Source organism: Chionomys nivalis, chromosome 7 (assembly GCF_950005125.1).
Source record: "Chionomys nivalis chromosome 7, mChiNiv1.1, whole genome shotgun sequence".
Lineage (NCBI taxonomy): Eukaryota > Metazoa > Chordata > Mammalia > Rodentia > Cricetidae > Chionomys > Chionomys nivalis.
The window spans coordinates 84,669,350-84,683,887 of NC_080092.1; the positions used below are offsets into that span (position 1 = coordinate 84,669,350).

Here is a 14,538-nt window from a genome sequence, read left to right on the forward strand (position 1 = left end):
CCCTATAGCAGTGATAGAGGAGACCTCTGGCAAGGGCCACCCTATAGCAGTGACAGAGGAGACCTCTGGACAGGGCCACCCTATAGCAGTGACAGAGACATCTTGCTCTTGTTCTTGATTCCTCAGCAGTGCACTTTTTAGGCTTTTGCTGTGTACTTAGATGGAGTTAAAAATATTTTGAATCACCTGACCATGATAGTGCTTATTTTTAATTCCAGCACTCAGGAGGCAGAGGCAGGCAGAACGCTGTGAGTTCATGACCTGCCTGGGATACAAAGCTAGTTCCAGGACATCCAGGACTGTTAAACAGAGAAACCCTACCTCAAAAAACAAAAAATTTATACTTTTAACAGAAATTATTTTTATTAGGAAGTATTTGCTGAATTTTATCTAAAATAATCAGTATAATATATTAAGTGAAACCTAAAGGACGCTGTTGTGAAGAGACAAAGAAGGGCAGAAAGGGCTCCTGAGCTCACTGAACAGGTAAGACTTTAGGTAAGTAAAAGGAATTAGTAGATTTAGAAACAGTGGTCATTGTGATAAGCAGAGTTATGTTTTCTCCCCAAACAGGTTTATTCCCACAGAACAAAAGAGGAAGATGAAGAAAAGTCCATAGGGTAAATATGAGACCATCTTTCACAGGGAACATGAGAGTTAGCAGAGAACTTAGAACTCACCTAATTCCCTCATCTGACAGGGAGAAGAAAATTGCCAGAAAGAATATGATCCTCTCTGTTGTTTTGCCTGGCTCCCAGAGAGGCACCTGGCACTAGCATGGATGCCTCTGCTGCCACCAGGCCTTCAAAGAAAGAGGGGGAAATCAATAGGTTTAGGCTGTACCAGCTTTTGTTAGTGTTGTCTGCTCCAGCTAGAGACTTCAGAATTGGATGCTTTGGAGAAGAAGCAGGGGAGCCCAGAGTTAGAGTGCAGGGCTGTGAGTGTACAGAGGAGGAAAGCCCATATTCTCATCCTCTTGGTCACTTTTGAGTCTCTTCTTTCTTTGAGTGACACAAACCTCATAGAACTATAGCTGGGAGAGATTATGGACAATAGTTACCTTTCTTCTAAAGAGGAAATGAAGGACAATGGCAGAAATGTCTGGTCCTGTGGTCACTCTCTGGGGCATGTCAGAAAGAGGACCATTTTCTCCCGGTGGAGCCCTTGTTTTTAGTTCCTCTCTGCTCAGGCTTTGGTCATATTTCACTTCAAATCTGTACAGCGTATATGTCTGGAAAGTATGTGCTGAGTTTCCTAATTGTCCGTGGATTCAGAAAAGATAACTAATGTGTGTGTTGGTTCTTGTCATGTACTTTACTGCTTTTTTGGAGAAATGGCTTCACACTTAGGCTGATCTGGCACTCACTGTGTAGCCAAGGCTGGCCTCAACCTCACAGAGATCCGCCAGTCTCTGCCTCCCAGTGCTGGGATTAAAGGTATTTTGCACCACTGCCTGACTGGCCTCGGAATCTTGTTTTAGCCTCCCAAGAATTGGAATCACAGGCATGATCCACCATGCGCAGCTACCTGTGCCCTTTAAACTGCTCTTACAATCCTCAGCAGAGGCAGGCTGCAGGGTGAAACCCCGTGAGACTGTGAGCTGTGCTGTGGACTTGGGCTTTGCATTTGGAGGATAAAGCAGCTAGGCAAGCAGGAGCAGCCCCTCCCTCACCTCAGCAAGTCTGCCTGTGAGAGTTGATCTGCAGGAGAGCAAAGGGCTCCTGCCCAGGGTGGCTTCTTCAGAGGGAGAAGTTGGTTCAGTGGAATAAGTGGGGCTACTGTGTCATGCTGGTGCCTCTGCTCCAGGACAATTCACAGGCAGAGATCTCCCCAGGGGCATTGTGGGGCCTTACAACAGACTTGGAAAGTTCCTAAAAGCCAGATATGCATGGAATTGTTGTTAAGTCCCAGTGCTGGGGTGATCTTTGTTATGGGGAGAGCCGAGATGTCCCCAGACAACACCGCACACACGGCACAATCACTAACTGTCTTCTACATGTGTTTTCTTCCAAGGAGTAAGAAATGCTACAAGGACAGTGAGAGTCAGGTAAGCCTGAGACTCGGTGCTGTGGCTGGAGAAGGTGGGGCTAACAGAACTAATGTCTCCCCTTCTGTTTCCTAGGAAGGATTTTTCTGGCTAAGGTGGCCACAGTGGCTCACAGATTTATTCAAACGTGACATACGAAAGAAGAGCATGACTGAGGGAATGCAGGTCAAGGAGTCCTCTGCAGAGGAGGATACTACCATTCAGGATGTATCATGGTAAACGTCTAGCACAAATGAGAAGCTAAGGTCAAGTTCCTCATTTCAAAGTTTGAAAGCCTTGGCATTGCTCTTCTTCCAGGGACGTCAAGGAAGAAGTGATGCCACCAGGCCTGAAACTGTCAGTCACTGAAGCAGAAGAGAGTGAAGGAGGTGATGACGGTGAAGGCACAGAATGATCTGCTATCATTTATTAATAAATTCTTTTGGTAGATTCATGAGTGTCAAAGGCCTTTGTACACAAGGAAATGAAAATGGATGTAGAGCAGGTGATATTGCGGGCCAGTAAAGGTAGCTCATTGTGCTATATTCCTGTACACTGTGTGAATATATGTCAGTGTCCTTGGTTTAATAAAGAAGCTGACTGGCCTATAGTTAGGCAGGATAAGGTTAGGCGGGAGAACCATGCTAAGAGAATGCTGTTGAAGGAGCTGTGGGCAGCATTCTCGCCCGGCTCCTGGCCGCCTGGCTAGCTTATACCCCGAAATATTTACACAGAAACTGTATTCTTTTAAATACTGCCTGGCCCATTGTATCTAGCCTCTTCTAGGCTAATTCTCATGTATCAATTTAGCCCATTTCTAATAATCTGCGTAGCATCAGTAGGTGCGCTTACCAGGAAAGATTCAGCATGTCAGACATGGCGGCTGGCTGCATCGCGGCTGGCTCTGAGAGGAGCTGCCCTGCATCTGAGCTCACTTCCTCTTCCTCCCAGCATTCTGTTCTGTTTACTCCACCCACCTATGTTCTAACCTACCAGGGCCAAGCAGTTTCTTTATTAATTTACCAATCACCTTCCTCCATCATTTCCTCTTTTTCTGTTTAAACAAAAAGAAGGAAGGCTTTAACTTTAACATAGCAAAATTACATACAACAAAACAGTTATCAAGTAAAAATTACAATATTTACATCTATTTTGTCTTTATCATAACTAAGGAAAACTATAACTATAACTAACTATTCTTCAACTCCATCAAAGACTCCAGAAGGATATAATATTACCTAATCAAACAAGAAGTAAGCAACTTCCAAAACTCTAGAAATGACAGAGACATCTCGCTGCCTGGACAGTCACCCAAAGTTCCTCTGAACCACTGGGGCATCCATCTTTGGCCTACAGTCCCATAGTTTCCAGCAGACATTTCCAAGAAACAGGAAATTTCAAAGGCAGTTCAGTCACTATCTGCTGTGTCCTGCAGAATGTCTCGCAGACTCTTTCATGAATCAGGAACCCCGAAAGATCATCTCACCTTTAGGCAAGTTCAGTAGTCCTCTCTCTGCGGGTTCTTTGTGTCCAGTTTATGCAATAGTCCAGGCAAGAGCAGTTTCTTGCCCAAATAGCTATCAAACTCCATAAGGTGCCTCTTCGATGCCCATCTTCTTCTTGAAGTAGATTGGGGCTGCCAGGAGCAGATGTGTCTCATTGTCATGAAAAGCCCTAAGTTATTAAAACATTTAAAATGCCATATTCTATAATCTTTGAAAGATATGAAGAATGCCTATCTAAAATATATCTATGTACATCTAGAAAATCTTAACTAACATGACTACAAACTTGACTATTGTGATTATCTATTAACAACCTATATACATTACATTTTTAAGTGAACTACACAATCACAATACCTTAATCAAGATCAGAAATACATATACATATAACAAAATTGACCTTAAATCTCTATCAGTTAAGCAAAATCTGTACTAATGCAAATTATTCATACCTACATCATATCCCCCTTTAAATGTAAAAGAACATTTATAAACAATATTTGGGAATATGGGCGCAGTTATTTCTCTCCAAAGTGCTTCCTGCTGAATGGGGGCGCTGTTATTTAGGTCTTTTATGGTATAACCTGTCTGCTAGGTTCATCTCAATTAGCAGTTGAGTGAAGTAATTTTCTGAAGGTGTTCACTGCAACCTTTCAGGAGGGCGTGGTCTATCATACCATATGGAAGCAATCCACAGGGTCTCATCGTCTGTGAAAACAAAAGAAAAATCTCTTTTCCAAAGTATCATATTCTTAGATCCAAATTCTGAAGTCAAGGTATTTTCTGAATCCAGGGTATGTTGGATTAGTTCAGCAGCATTTATAAACAAATATCTTTTAGCAGCTCTTGCTCCTTCCTCAGCATTCAAACAATTCAAAGAGAGCATAATAGCATACAGTATCAAGATTTTCATTGTATTTTCCATCTTTGTACGGCTTTATTTTAGCCTCTATTTCTTTTACTTTTACATTTTGAGGCAGGTTCTATGTATATCTTTGTCCTGGAATAACTCTGCAGACCAGGCTGTCCTTGAACTCTCAGAGATCCTTCTGTCTCTGCCTCCCAGGCATTGGGATTAAAGGTGTGTGCTACCACACCTTGAAGTCACAGAGGTCAATCTCCCTCTGCCTCCCAAGTGTTGGGATTAAAGGTGTATACTACCACACCCAACTACTCTCTTTCTTCCTTTTTTTTTGTTTTTTACTTTAAGAACTTTAACTTTTAGTCTGCATATATTTTTAACACACTGTAAATCATTTAAAGGTTTTCTTTGTCTTTGAATCTCTCTTTACTGTATATCTCTCTTTTTCTGACCACACAAGCCTTTAAATTACTGAGCAATATGGGTAGGATTAAAGCTGTGGCTTTGCCGGCTGGATCCAGCCCATTCCTTAGCTTTCAGCCTCATGGCAGAGGTACCGGCTGTAGCCATGTTTATTGCCACAAGTCTATGGCATTTCAAGGTTTTTGCCAGCAAACAAGCTGCAACAGTATGTCCACAGACAACACTCAAGTCCTCTCTCTGTAGCCAGCCCTCCTGTCTCAAACAGTCTGAGTTTGTCCTGGCAGGATGGCCCAGAAAGCCGGCATTTTTAAACGGCGCAGCTTTTTTCCTGCTACAGCTGAAAACCGAAAAGTATGCGGTCAGCTTTTCATCAACACCGTTTAAGTGTTTCATGGCAGGACCTCTTAAAAGAGCTGCAAGGGTTTGCAGCTAAAGCTTAGTCAAGAAGCCTCAGCACTTGCTTGCCTCTAGCAAGCAGAGCAGACCCAAGAAATTGCTACCAAGAAAACATGCTTTACTCTATTCTTTCCCAAGCTTTCTCAGGCTTTCTGTGGACTCAGTTGTCCACACATTGGGCAGCCATTCTGTTGAAGGAGCTGCGGGTAGCATTCCCGCCGGCTCCTGGCTGCCTGGCTAGCTTATGCCCTGAAATATTTACACGGAAACTGTATTCTTTTAAACAATGCCTGGCCCATTATATCTAGCCTCTTCTAGGCTAATTCTCACATATTAATTTAGCCCATTTTCTAATAATCTGCATATCACCACTAGGTGTGCTTACCAGTAAAGATTCAGCATGTTAGACCTGGTGGCTGGCTGCATCACGTCTGGCTCTGAAAGGAGCTGCCCTGCATCTGAGCTCACTTCCTCTTCCTCCCAGCATTGTGTTCTGTTTACTCCACCCACCTATGTTCTAACCTACCAGGGCCAAGCAGTTTCTTTATTAATTAACGAATGACCTTCCTCCATCAGAATGCTGGGAAGAAGAAGCAGGAGGGGGCCTCAAGAGACGCCATGAGATGCAGAGCAAGCAGAATGGAAAGTATGTATAGGAGGTAATGAGCCTTGGGGGCTGCACATACATTAATAGGAATGGATTAATTTAAGTTATAAGAGCTAGTCAAAAATAAGTCTAAGATATTAGGCAAGCATTTATAATAATATAATATTATGTCTTAGTGTGGTTATTTGGGAACGTTTGGCAGAACAGAGCTGATCCGTGGTCTTGACAGAAGCTCATTGTGTAAAAGCAGTTGCCATGCAAGCCTTGTGTGAGTGTGAACCAGAGTGTGAACCAGAACGCAAGTAAATAAGATAAGTGTGGTGGTTTGAATGAAGATGGCTCCCCTAGACTCATCTATTTGAATAATTGGTTCCCAGTTGGTGAGCTGTTTGGGAAGGATTAAGGAGGGTGAGGCCTTGTTGGAAGAGATGTGTCACTGGGGGGCTTGAGGGTTCAAAAGCCCAGGCAATTCCCAGTTCTCTCTCCTCTCCCTCTTCCCAATCCCCACATCCCTTCTACCCTCCTGCTCTCTCCTCCCCAATAATATTTTTTCTTTTTATTTATTCTTATACAATGCATCCTAATCCAGCCTCCACTCCTCCCAGTCCTGCCCCTCCTGCCTACCTGCCCTCTGCTCCAGATCACTGTTCCTCTGAGAAAAGAACAGGCCTCTCCAGGGTATCAAGTGCACACAGCATAACAAGATGCAGTAAGACTAGGCACAACCCTCATTAAGGCTGACAAGGCAACCCAGTAGGCAGGAAAGGGACCCAAAAGCAGTCAAAAGAGTCAGATACACCCCACTCCCATTGTTAGGAGTTCCTCAAACACCCCAACTAAATAACCCCAGCATGTAATTGGAGGACCTAGCACCGACCCATGCAGGCTCTGAGACTGCTACTTCAGTCTCTGTGAGCCCCTATGAGTCCTACTTAGCTGACTGTGTGGTCTGTGTTCTGGGGTCCGTGGCTCCTCTGGCTCCTTCAATCTTTCCTGCCCCAAGCTCCCCCTAATGTTTGACTGTGGATCTCTGTATCTGCCCCCACCAGCTGCCTGAGGGAGCCTCTCTAAAGATGATTGGGCTAGGCACTGATCTAAAAGTATAGCAAAGCCGGGCAGTGGTGGCGCACGCCTTTAATCCCAGCACTCGGGGAGGCAGAGGCAGGCGGATCTCTGGGAGTTCAAGGCCAGCCTGGTCTACAAGAGCTAGTTCCGGAACAGGCACCAAAGCTACAGAGAAACCTTGTCTCAAAAAACCAAAAAATAAAAAATAAATAAAAGTATAGCAAAATATTGTTAGGATTCATTTTTTTGACTTTTTTTTTATCAGTTGTGAAGAAACCTTGTACCATGGGGAGGGGAGGCCTCTTGGACCACGGATTCGGCACAGACAACACATAAACACCTGCTATCACAGAAAGATTCTTTATTAAGCGGTGAAGAAACAGCAGGTGCCCTTGCAGGTATCATTTTTAAGAAGAGAAAGGGGGGTGTCTATGTGAGAATGGGCTAGGATGTGGTGGTGTGTTTTGATTGACCGTGTTAATTAGGTGAACCAAAGGGGCTTTTCATTGCTAGACTTCGGCAGTCAGGCTCGGGCATGAGTCTGACATAAGAAAGTATCCAAATACGGGATATATGGGTACTTTATGGCTAGCTTTACGGATATAATCTGTGGTTAACAAGAGAAGCGGGAAGGGCAAGGTCTGCCACTGCCACATTTGACCAGGCTTGTTAGGGCTCAAGTTGTGTTTATTCTTCCCTAGGTCTCTGAGCCATCCAGCTTTGGGTTCCTGGCCATACAAAATATACATTTGAGGGGTAGAGAGACGGTTCAGTGTCTAAAAGCACTTGCTGCTCTTCCAAAGAACCTGGATTTGATTCCCAGCACCCACATGGTGACTCAGTCTTACAACTCATTATAGGAGATCTGATGCCTGCTTCTTGCCTCCGTGGGTACCAAGCATGTACGTGATACCCAGACATACATGCAGGCAAAACATCCAAACACAATTTAAAAAAAAAAAAAATTAAGCCTTTGAATTGAAATTTTAGACTCTTGTATCGGGCAGTGAGACTGGAGTAGAAATATAAACTCAAATACCCGCTCTGAAGGGAGGGTCTGCAGGCCTGTGGAAGATTGGACCCCGCCCCTGCAGCAGGCACGTGCCGGTTCCAGGACCCAACCTTGCTTCTTGTTTGTTGTGTTTCTCCAGCCCCAGTACTAGGCTGAGGAAAAACGGATTTGGCCGCTGCCGGCGCGCTGAGAGACCGATAGCCTCAGCTGCCTGTGCTGTGGTAGAAACTGACCCGCAGGGCAGCCGCCCGTGCCGAAGTGGGGACAGACAGGGCGGCTGTGTGTGGTCCGGCACGGGTCTAGAGCTGGCGGGCAGTGAGCCAGAGTGACCCCTAGCCGGCCGCACTCCTCACGATCACGTCTTGGGCTTCCCACGGCATTCTCTCTCTGTTCACAGCGTTCTCCCAGCTTGACCTTCTGTGTACAATCCGGGTCTTCCCGAACGCTGCAGGTGATCCCGGTTTCTACATCATCAAGTTTTACTGGGCGAGGGACGCACAGAGAACCCCAAAGGCATATGACCAGAAGCTTTTTTTTTTTCAGGCTTTCTGGAAGGTTATGTGATTTTATTGTATTTTATATTTTATTTTATTTTGAGACAGGATTTCACTACGTAGCTCTGGCTGCCCTGGAACTTGCTCTGTAGACCAGGCTGACCTCGAACTCAAGAAACCCGCCTGCCTCTGCCTCATCAGTCCTGGGATTAATGGTGTGCACCACCACTGTCCAGCAGTTACATGATTCTTTTAAGGGTTCCTGGCCATGACTGTGGTGTGCCCAAGAGTACTCCTGTAGAATATTTCATATCAGTTTATGTTCTTATTTATTTTTTAAAATCTTCATCACAAAAATTTGGCTTCTATTGTTCACGCGTGCGTGCGTGCGTGCGTGCGTGCCTGTGTGTGTGTGTGTGTGTGTAGGTAGGTAGGCAGGCACAGAAGACGCGGAGCACGGATGTTGAATCAGAGGATGACTTTATGGAATCAGTTTTCTCCTGCCTTTACTTGGGTTATAGGAATTGAACTTAGGTCTTGAGGCTTGCATTGCCATGCGGCAAACACCTTTATCTCTTAAGTCACTCGCTGCTGCTGACTTACGTTAATTTTATGTGGGTTTAAAGTGTGAGTTTGACCAACTTTGTCACTTGTGACTTTATCTTCATTACTCAGAATGCCTGTCTGATTTCCAGAAGATGGACAAAGCCGTGGTTCTTAACCTGGGGGTTGAACAACCCTTTCCCAGGGGGTCACCTAAGGCCATTGGATTTTTTTTTTTTTTTTTTTTGGTTTTTTGAGACAGGGTTTCTCTGTGGTTTTGGAGCCTGTCCTGGAACTAGCTCTGTAGACCAGGCTGGTCTCGAACTCACAGAGATCTGCCTGCCTCTGCCTCCCGAGTGCTGGGATTAAAGGCGTGCGCCACCGTCGCCCGGCACCGAAGGTCATTGGAAAACACAGATATTTACATCACAATTTATAGCAGTAGCAAAATTACAGTTAGGAAGTAGCAACAAAAATAATTTTATGGTTGAGGATCACCACAGCATGAGGAGCTATATTAAAGCCTTTGGAAGGTTGAGAACCAAGGTTTTAATGCCTTACAGAAGCCCTAATCCACATTAACCAGCAGCCCATTTTATTTTCCCAGAGATTTAGAACATCCCATTATGTCCCTCAATTCAACCACCTGACTGGCTGTTTTATCTTTCTATGCACTGTTGACCTTGCTGCCTATTCTTGTTTGTATTGGTTCCTCATGGATTAAACCTTTATTGACTTTGAGAACTCCACTTGGTTGTAATTACAAGTATGCTTGTCCTCTTTTGTATACTGTTAAGACCTTATTCCACTCTAGACCTCCCTCTTCCTAGAGTGGAAGTGACTACCTGAAGACATTCTTTAATTTTTGGACTATGCTCTGCCTGTTCCTATCCTAGATAGGTCTCATATCCGATGTGCAATGTTCTTCTGTTTCATTGACTAATGACTAAAGCTATTTTGGCCAATGGCCTAGCAGAGTAAAACCAGACTGGAAATCGGAACAGAGATAAAGAAAGTGGACCGAATCTAAGAGAAGCCATGTTGCTGCTGAAGAAGGACATTTGCGGTGAACTCCCTGACCAGCAGGAAAGGACGACCACCAGACGAGGATTCTTCCCAAATCACGCTTTATTGGAGCCTCTTGGTTGAAGGGAGAGTGGAAGCGAGGGGCCCCAAGTGCCAAACGGCGGCAGCTGCTTATATAGGGGGTAAGGGAACGAGTCGTGCCTGGATTGGCCGATGCGCGCCTGCCGATGCTCCTGGCCACGGGATTGGCCCTAAGCACATCATCGTCACTGCACATACGAGAGGCACGGTTCCACTGCATTGCCTAAATGGAGCTGTCCAGCAAGCGAGGCTGGGGCCAAGCGCCATCTTGTAATGGCGGCCACTCAATCGGCTCCCAGCAGCTCCCCCTTTTTGTTTTTCTCTGTAGGCCAGTGAGAAGGTCTTACTCCCGTTCAGGTCCTCACCTCATGATGCGAGGACCGATCAAAGGAGGCCCAAAACTCCTGGTACTCCTTCTCCCGTGCAATGGAATAAACTCCTGGGAGGTGCAAAGGCAGTACTCAGAGTAAAAATGCATACCTTCCTCAGTGCAATGGAGAATTTCTTCCTGAGAGTGCAAAGGCTATGCAAGGAACAAACCTACTGGCCTTTTAACCATACTTGGGGTGAATCGCCATTCTCCAAAGCGGCTAATGCTTGTAGAACCGCAACCTTATCTCAAGATGTTTGAGCTCGGAGGCGGCATATTAGCCAAAGGCAGACTATACATTCTCCCATGCAGCATGCAAAAAACAATCCTTATATCTGAAAACCTTTTGTTGCAGCCTCTAGTGAAATTAGCGGGGGCCCATTGAGGCCCAGAATAGCCTGTACCATTACTCACTTTGCACTTATTAGTGGTATTGGTAGCACAACTAAAGTTGCTCTGTCCAGCCTGCCCTCCCTGAAGTAACACAAAAAGGGGAGAGATCAGAGCAACTGCCATTAACCCTGCAGAGGAGCCATCTATTATAGGGCGTTAGCAGATTTTAAGAAGGTTCCATTGAACCAAAAAGCCTGTAACATGGGGAGGCCCAAATCCTTGTTGGTAAAAAAAAAGCAGGGGAAAACCACGGCATTGTGGCAAACAGGAATCGGCTTAGGGAAGGCAGACAGTATTCCCCATCTCTGCTCCGCCCGAATCCGGATTGTCATCGCCACCATCATCAGGAACAGCAGCGGCGTCATCTTCGACTGAATCATGGCCTTCCTCCATTGGCTGGGGAGCAATTGAATCATCCTTAATGGTTCTTGTCAATCGGCACGGAACCCAGTGAGGCACCTCTTGACCCTGCGGGAAAACACAAATAGCTCCCCTGGATCTTCTGATGACAGGATCCGGGCCATACCATTTGTTATTCAACACATCCTTCCACATGATGGCCTCTCCTTTATCTTCAAGGGTCATTGCAGCATGCCGATCAGCAGCTGTCCTGCCCCGGCCGTCAACTATCAAAAAGTTAAAAGTAAAGAGTGCCAGTGCAACTCTGTTCCTGGGGGAAGCTATCTCCGCTATTCCCCCTTTCTGTTTCTGTAGGAGTTCTTTAAGGCTTCTATTTGCCCTCTCCACAATCCCCTGACCTTGGGGATTGTAGGGTATGCCAGTGGAATGTTCCACCTGAAGCTGTGCACAGAAGGCGCGGAAACCTTTTGAGGAATAAGCAGGGCCATTGTCAGTTTTAAGGCGGGTGGGTTTGCCCCAAGCCGCCCAGGCCTCTAGGCAGTGGGTCTTGACATGGGTGACGGGATCCTCCATTACCGGGTATGCTGAGGCTAAGCGTGCCCAAGTGCTCTGGCTAATATAATGGCAACCCCTTCCTGGTTCAGCCGCTTGTGCACCTAATGGCCGTGCTGAGGGGCGAGACACACCCTCCATCGGTGCGCGAGCACGGGGCGGGTTATAGGCTGGGGGACCGTGATAGTCCCGCTCATACCTTTCTTCCTCATACTTAGCAGCCTCCTCCTCTAGCTCCCCCTCTTCCTGTGAGCTGAGTTCATCGTCTGACAAATTTAAGTCAGTGAACTCTGTGAGGAGTAGGTAAAGCCGGTTTTTCTGCTTTTTATCCCCTTCCTCCCGTTGAGGGTCCTCTTGAGTTTCTTCTCTAGGTATACCCTTTATCTTTCTATCCTTTTCCTTTTTACTATCCTTTTTTATCTTTATTCTTTTCTGTCTAGACCTGCCTAAGTCCCCCCCTTTTGAATCCGACTCTGATAGGCTGTCCTGGTGTGCTTGCTGTGCCCTCCTCCCTTCCCTGTGCAACCAAAAGCAGCACAGAAAAACAACAATCATGAGGGCCACAAAGATCAAGCAAAACACCTCAGGTGCAACCCCAGCAATCATCATACCTGGGAGACTCACCGACGTCGCCGCTCCGCGTGTCGAGTTCTGAATCCTCTTTGGCCCCTCACTAGGTACCAAAGCTTGTCCCAGCGTCCCGGGTTTCCGGCACCAGTTGTGGCAAACTCCCTGACCAGCAGGAAAAGACGACCACCAGATGAGGATTCTTCCCAAATCACGCTTTATTGGAGCCTCTTGGTTGAAGGGAGAGTGGAAGCGAGGGGCCCCAAGTGCCAAACGGCGGCAGCTGCTTATATAGGGGGTAAGGGAACGAGTCGTGCCTGGATTGGCCGATGCGCGCCTGCCGATGCTCCTGGCCACGGGATTGGCCCTAAGCACATCATCGTCACTGCACATACGAGAGGCACGGTTCCACTGCATTGCCTAAATGGAGCTGTCCAGCAAGCGAGGCTGGGGCCAAGCGCCATCTTGTAATGGCGGCCACTCAATCGGCTCCCAGCAGACATTAAAACCTTACTGGTAAGCCATAGTCTTCTGGCGATACACAGATTAATAGAAAAGGGTTAATTTAAGATGTAACAGTTAGTTAATTGAGGGGGCGTGGTCGATCAATATGTTAGAATTAACCAGACCAGCTTAATGTAATAGATTTAGTTTTAATAAACAGAAAAAAGGGACCTTACAAAACCAGGGTTCCAGCGACCAGGAGAGCAGGGAACAAAGAAGAGGAATCGAGCAAGTGCACCTGGATGTTTTTATCTTTTTCACTTGGCCTAAGGGGACACACCCTAAACAAAATGTGATTGGACTTCCCCATCAGTTAATAAGAAGCTAGTGGCCAAACTGTTGTGATTAATATGGTTCCTGTTTGGTTATTCTGGTCTGGATGAATGAGCAGCCTCCACCTACACATATCCATTTATATCATATAGATAGTATTGGAAATATTAGAAATCATGAAAAATTGTAATTAGTTCCTGGTACTATTTAGATAGCAAAACCATATCATAAACTCTAGGTTTTAAGAATTTCACAAGTTACTGGGTGGTGGTGGCTCATGCCTTTAATCCCAGCACTTGGAAGACAGAAACAAGAAAATTTCTGAGTTCAAGGTCAGCCCGGTCTACAGAATGAGTTCCAGGACAGTTAGGGCTATACAGAGAAACCCTGTCTTGAAACCGAAAAATAAAAAAGTAAAAAATAATCTAAAAAATTTACAAGTTAATCCCACTAAGAGCGATAAACTCAAGATACAGTCAAGAGGAAAAAGTGATCATATTAAGTCTATTTACTTAACACAGAACCTTGGGTTACTATAACTCCCCCTCCTCCATTCGTTATCCAATTAGACTATAGATGTGTGCTATCCATATAGTTTCTGCTATTTTTTTTTTCATTTTTAAATACAGGAAATATTTTAAAGTAAAATCGAAAAAGTCTTCACCTTAAGAGGAGTATTTATTTCATCACCATCACACCCATCAATACCATGAAGGAAAATGATTGACAGCCAGAACTGTAAGGGCCTCAGTAAGAGATGACTCAGCAAGTAAATACTCCTGCTGCCAAGCCTGACAACCTGAGTCGGAGTTCCAGAACCCACATGGTTGAAGAAGAAAATGTTCTGACAAGTTGTCCTCTGACTTCACATGCACACTGAGGTGTTTGCATGCACACACCCAGGTATATAGATAGACAGACAGACAGGCAGGCAGATATATAGAGGCTATTTAAAAATATTTAAAGAATTTTAAAGGATCAAAACAAGTGGCAGTAGCCTACCTACCAGTCTCTTAGTTCAGGCAGCAGCCCTGTAGCTCTGTCCATTTGGAATTAGTCATCATGGGGCTAGAATGGGGGCTTTGTGGTTGAGGGTTCACTGATAATGCACAGGACTGGAATAGAGGACCTACTGCCCACATCTGATGGCTCACAACCTCCTGAACCTCCAGCTCCAAAGGATCTTCTGCCCTCTTCTGATCTCCACAGGCAGCACACATGCACACACAGACATGCACATATAACTAAAAATAAATCTTTAAAGTACTTCACAACAGTCAGGTTCACACAGAGAAAGCAGTTTCATTTTTTAAAATTATTCATTCATTTATTCAATCAACAAACTGTTGTTGTTCTTTCAGATGGCATGGCATCTTAGTTCTGGAAATGGCAAAAAAATGTTGGTCCCTCAGGTGTTTATTAGCTTGCAAACTAGTGATAGAAATACAGTGTGTGTACAGATTCATAAATAACAATAAT

At 45.3% G+C, this 14,538-nt stretch overlaps 1 protein-coding gene across 1 annotated transcript in view; it reads left to right on the forward strand.

Annotated features, from left to right (window-relative positions):
• LOC130877084 (leucine-rich repeat-containing protein 37A3-like) overlaps nt 1-624 on the forward strand; it is a 75,698-nt gene extending 75,074 nt beyond the window's left edge. Inside the window, exon 14 of the mRNA XM_057773990.1 lies at nt 574-624. Coding sequence (XP_057629973.1) covers nt 574-624 — 51 coding nt within the window. The remainder of the gene's footprint in view (nt 1-573) is intronic.
• Nucleotides 625-14,538: the final 13,914 nt, after the last annotated feature.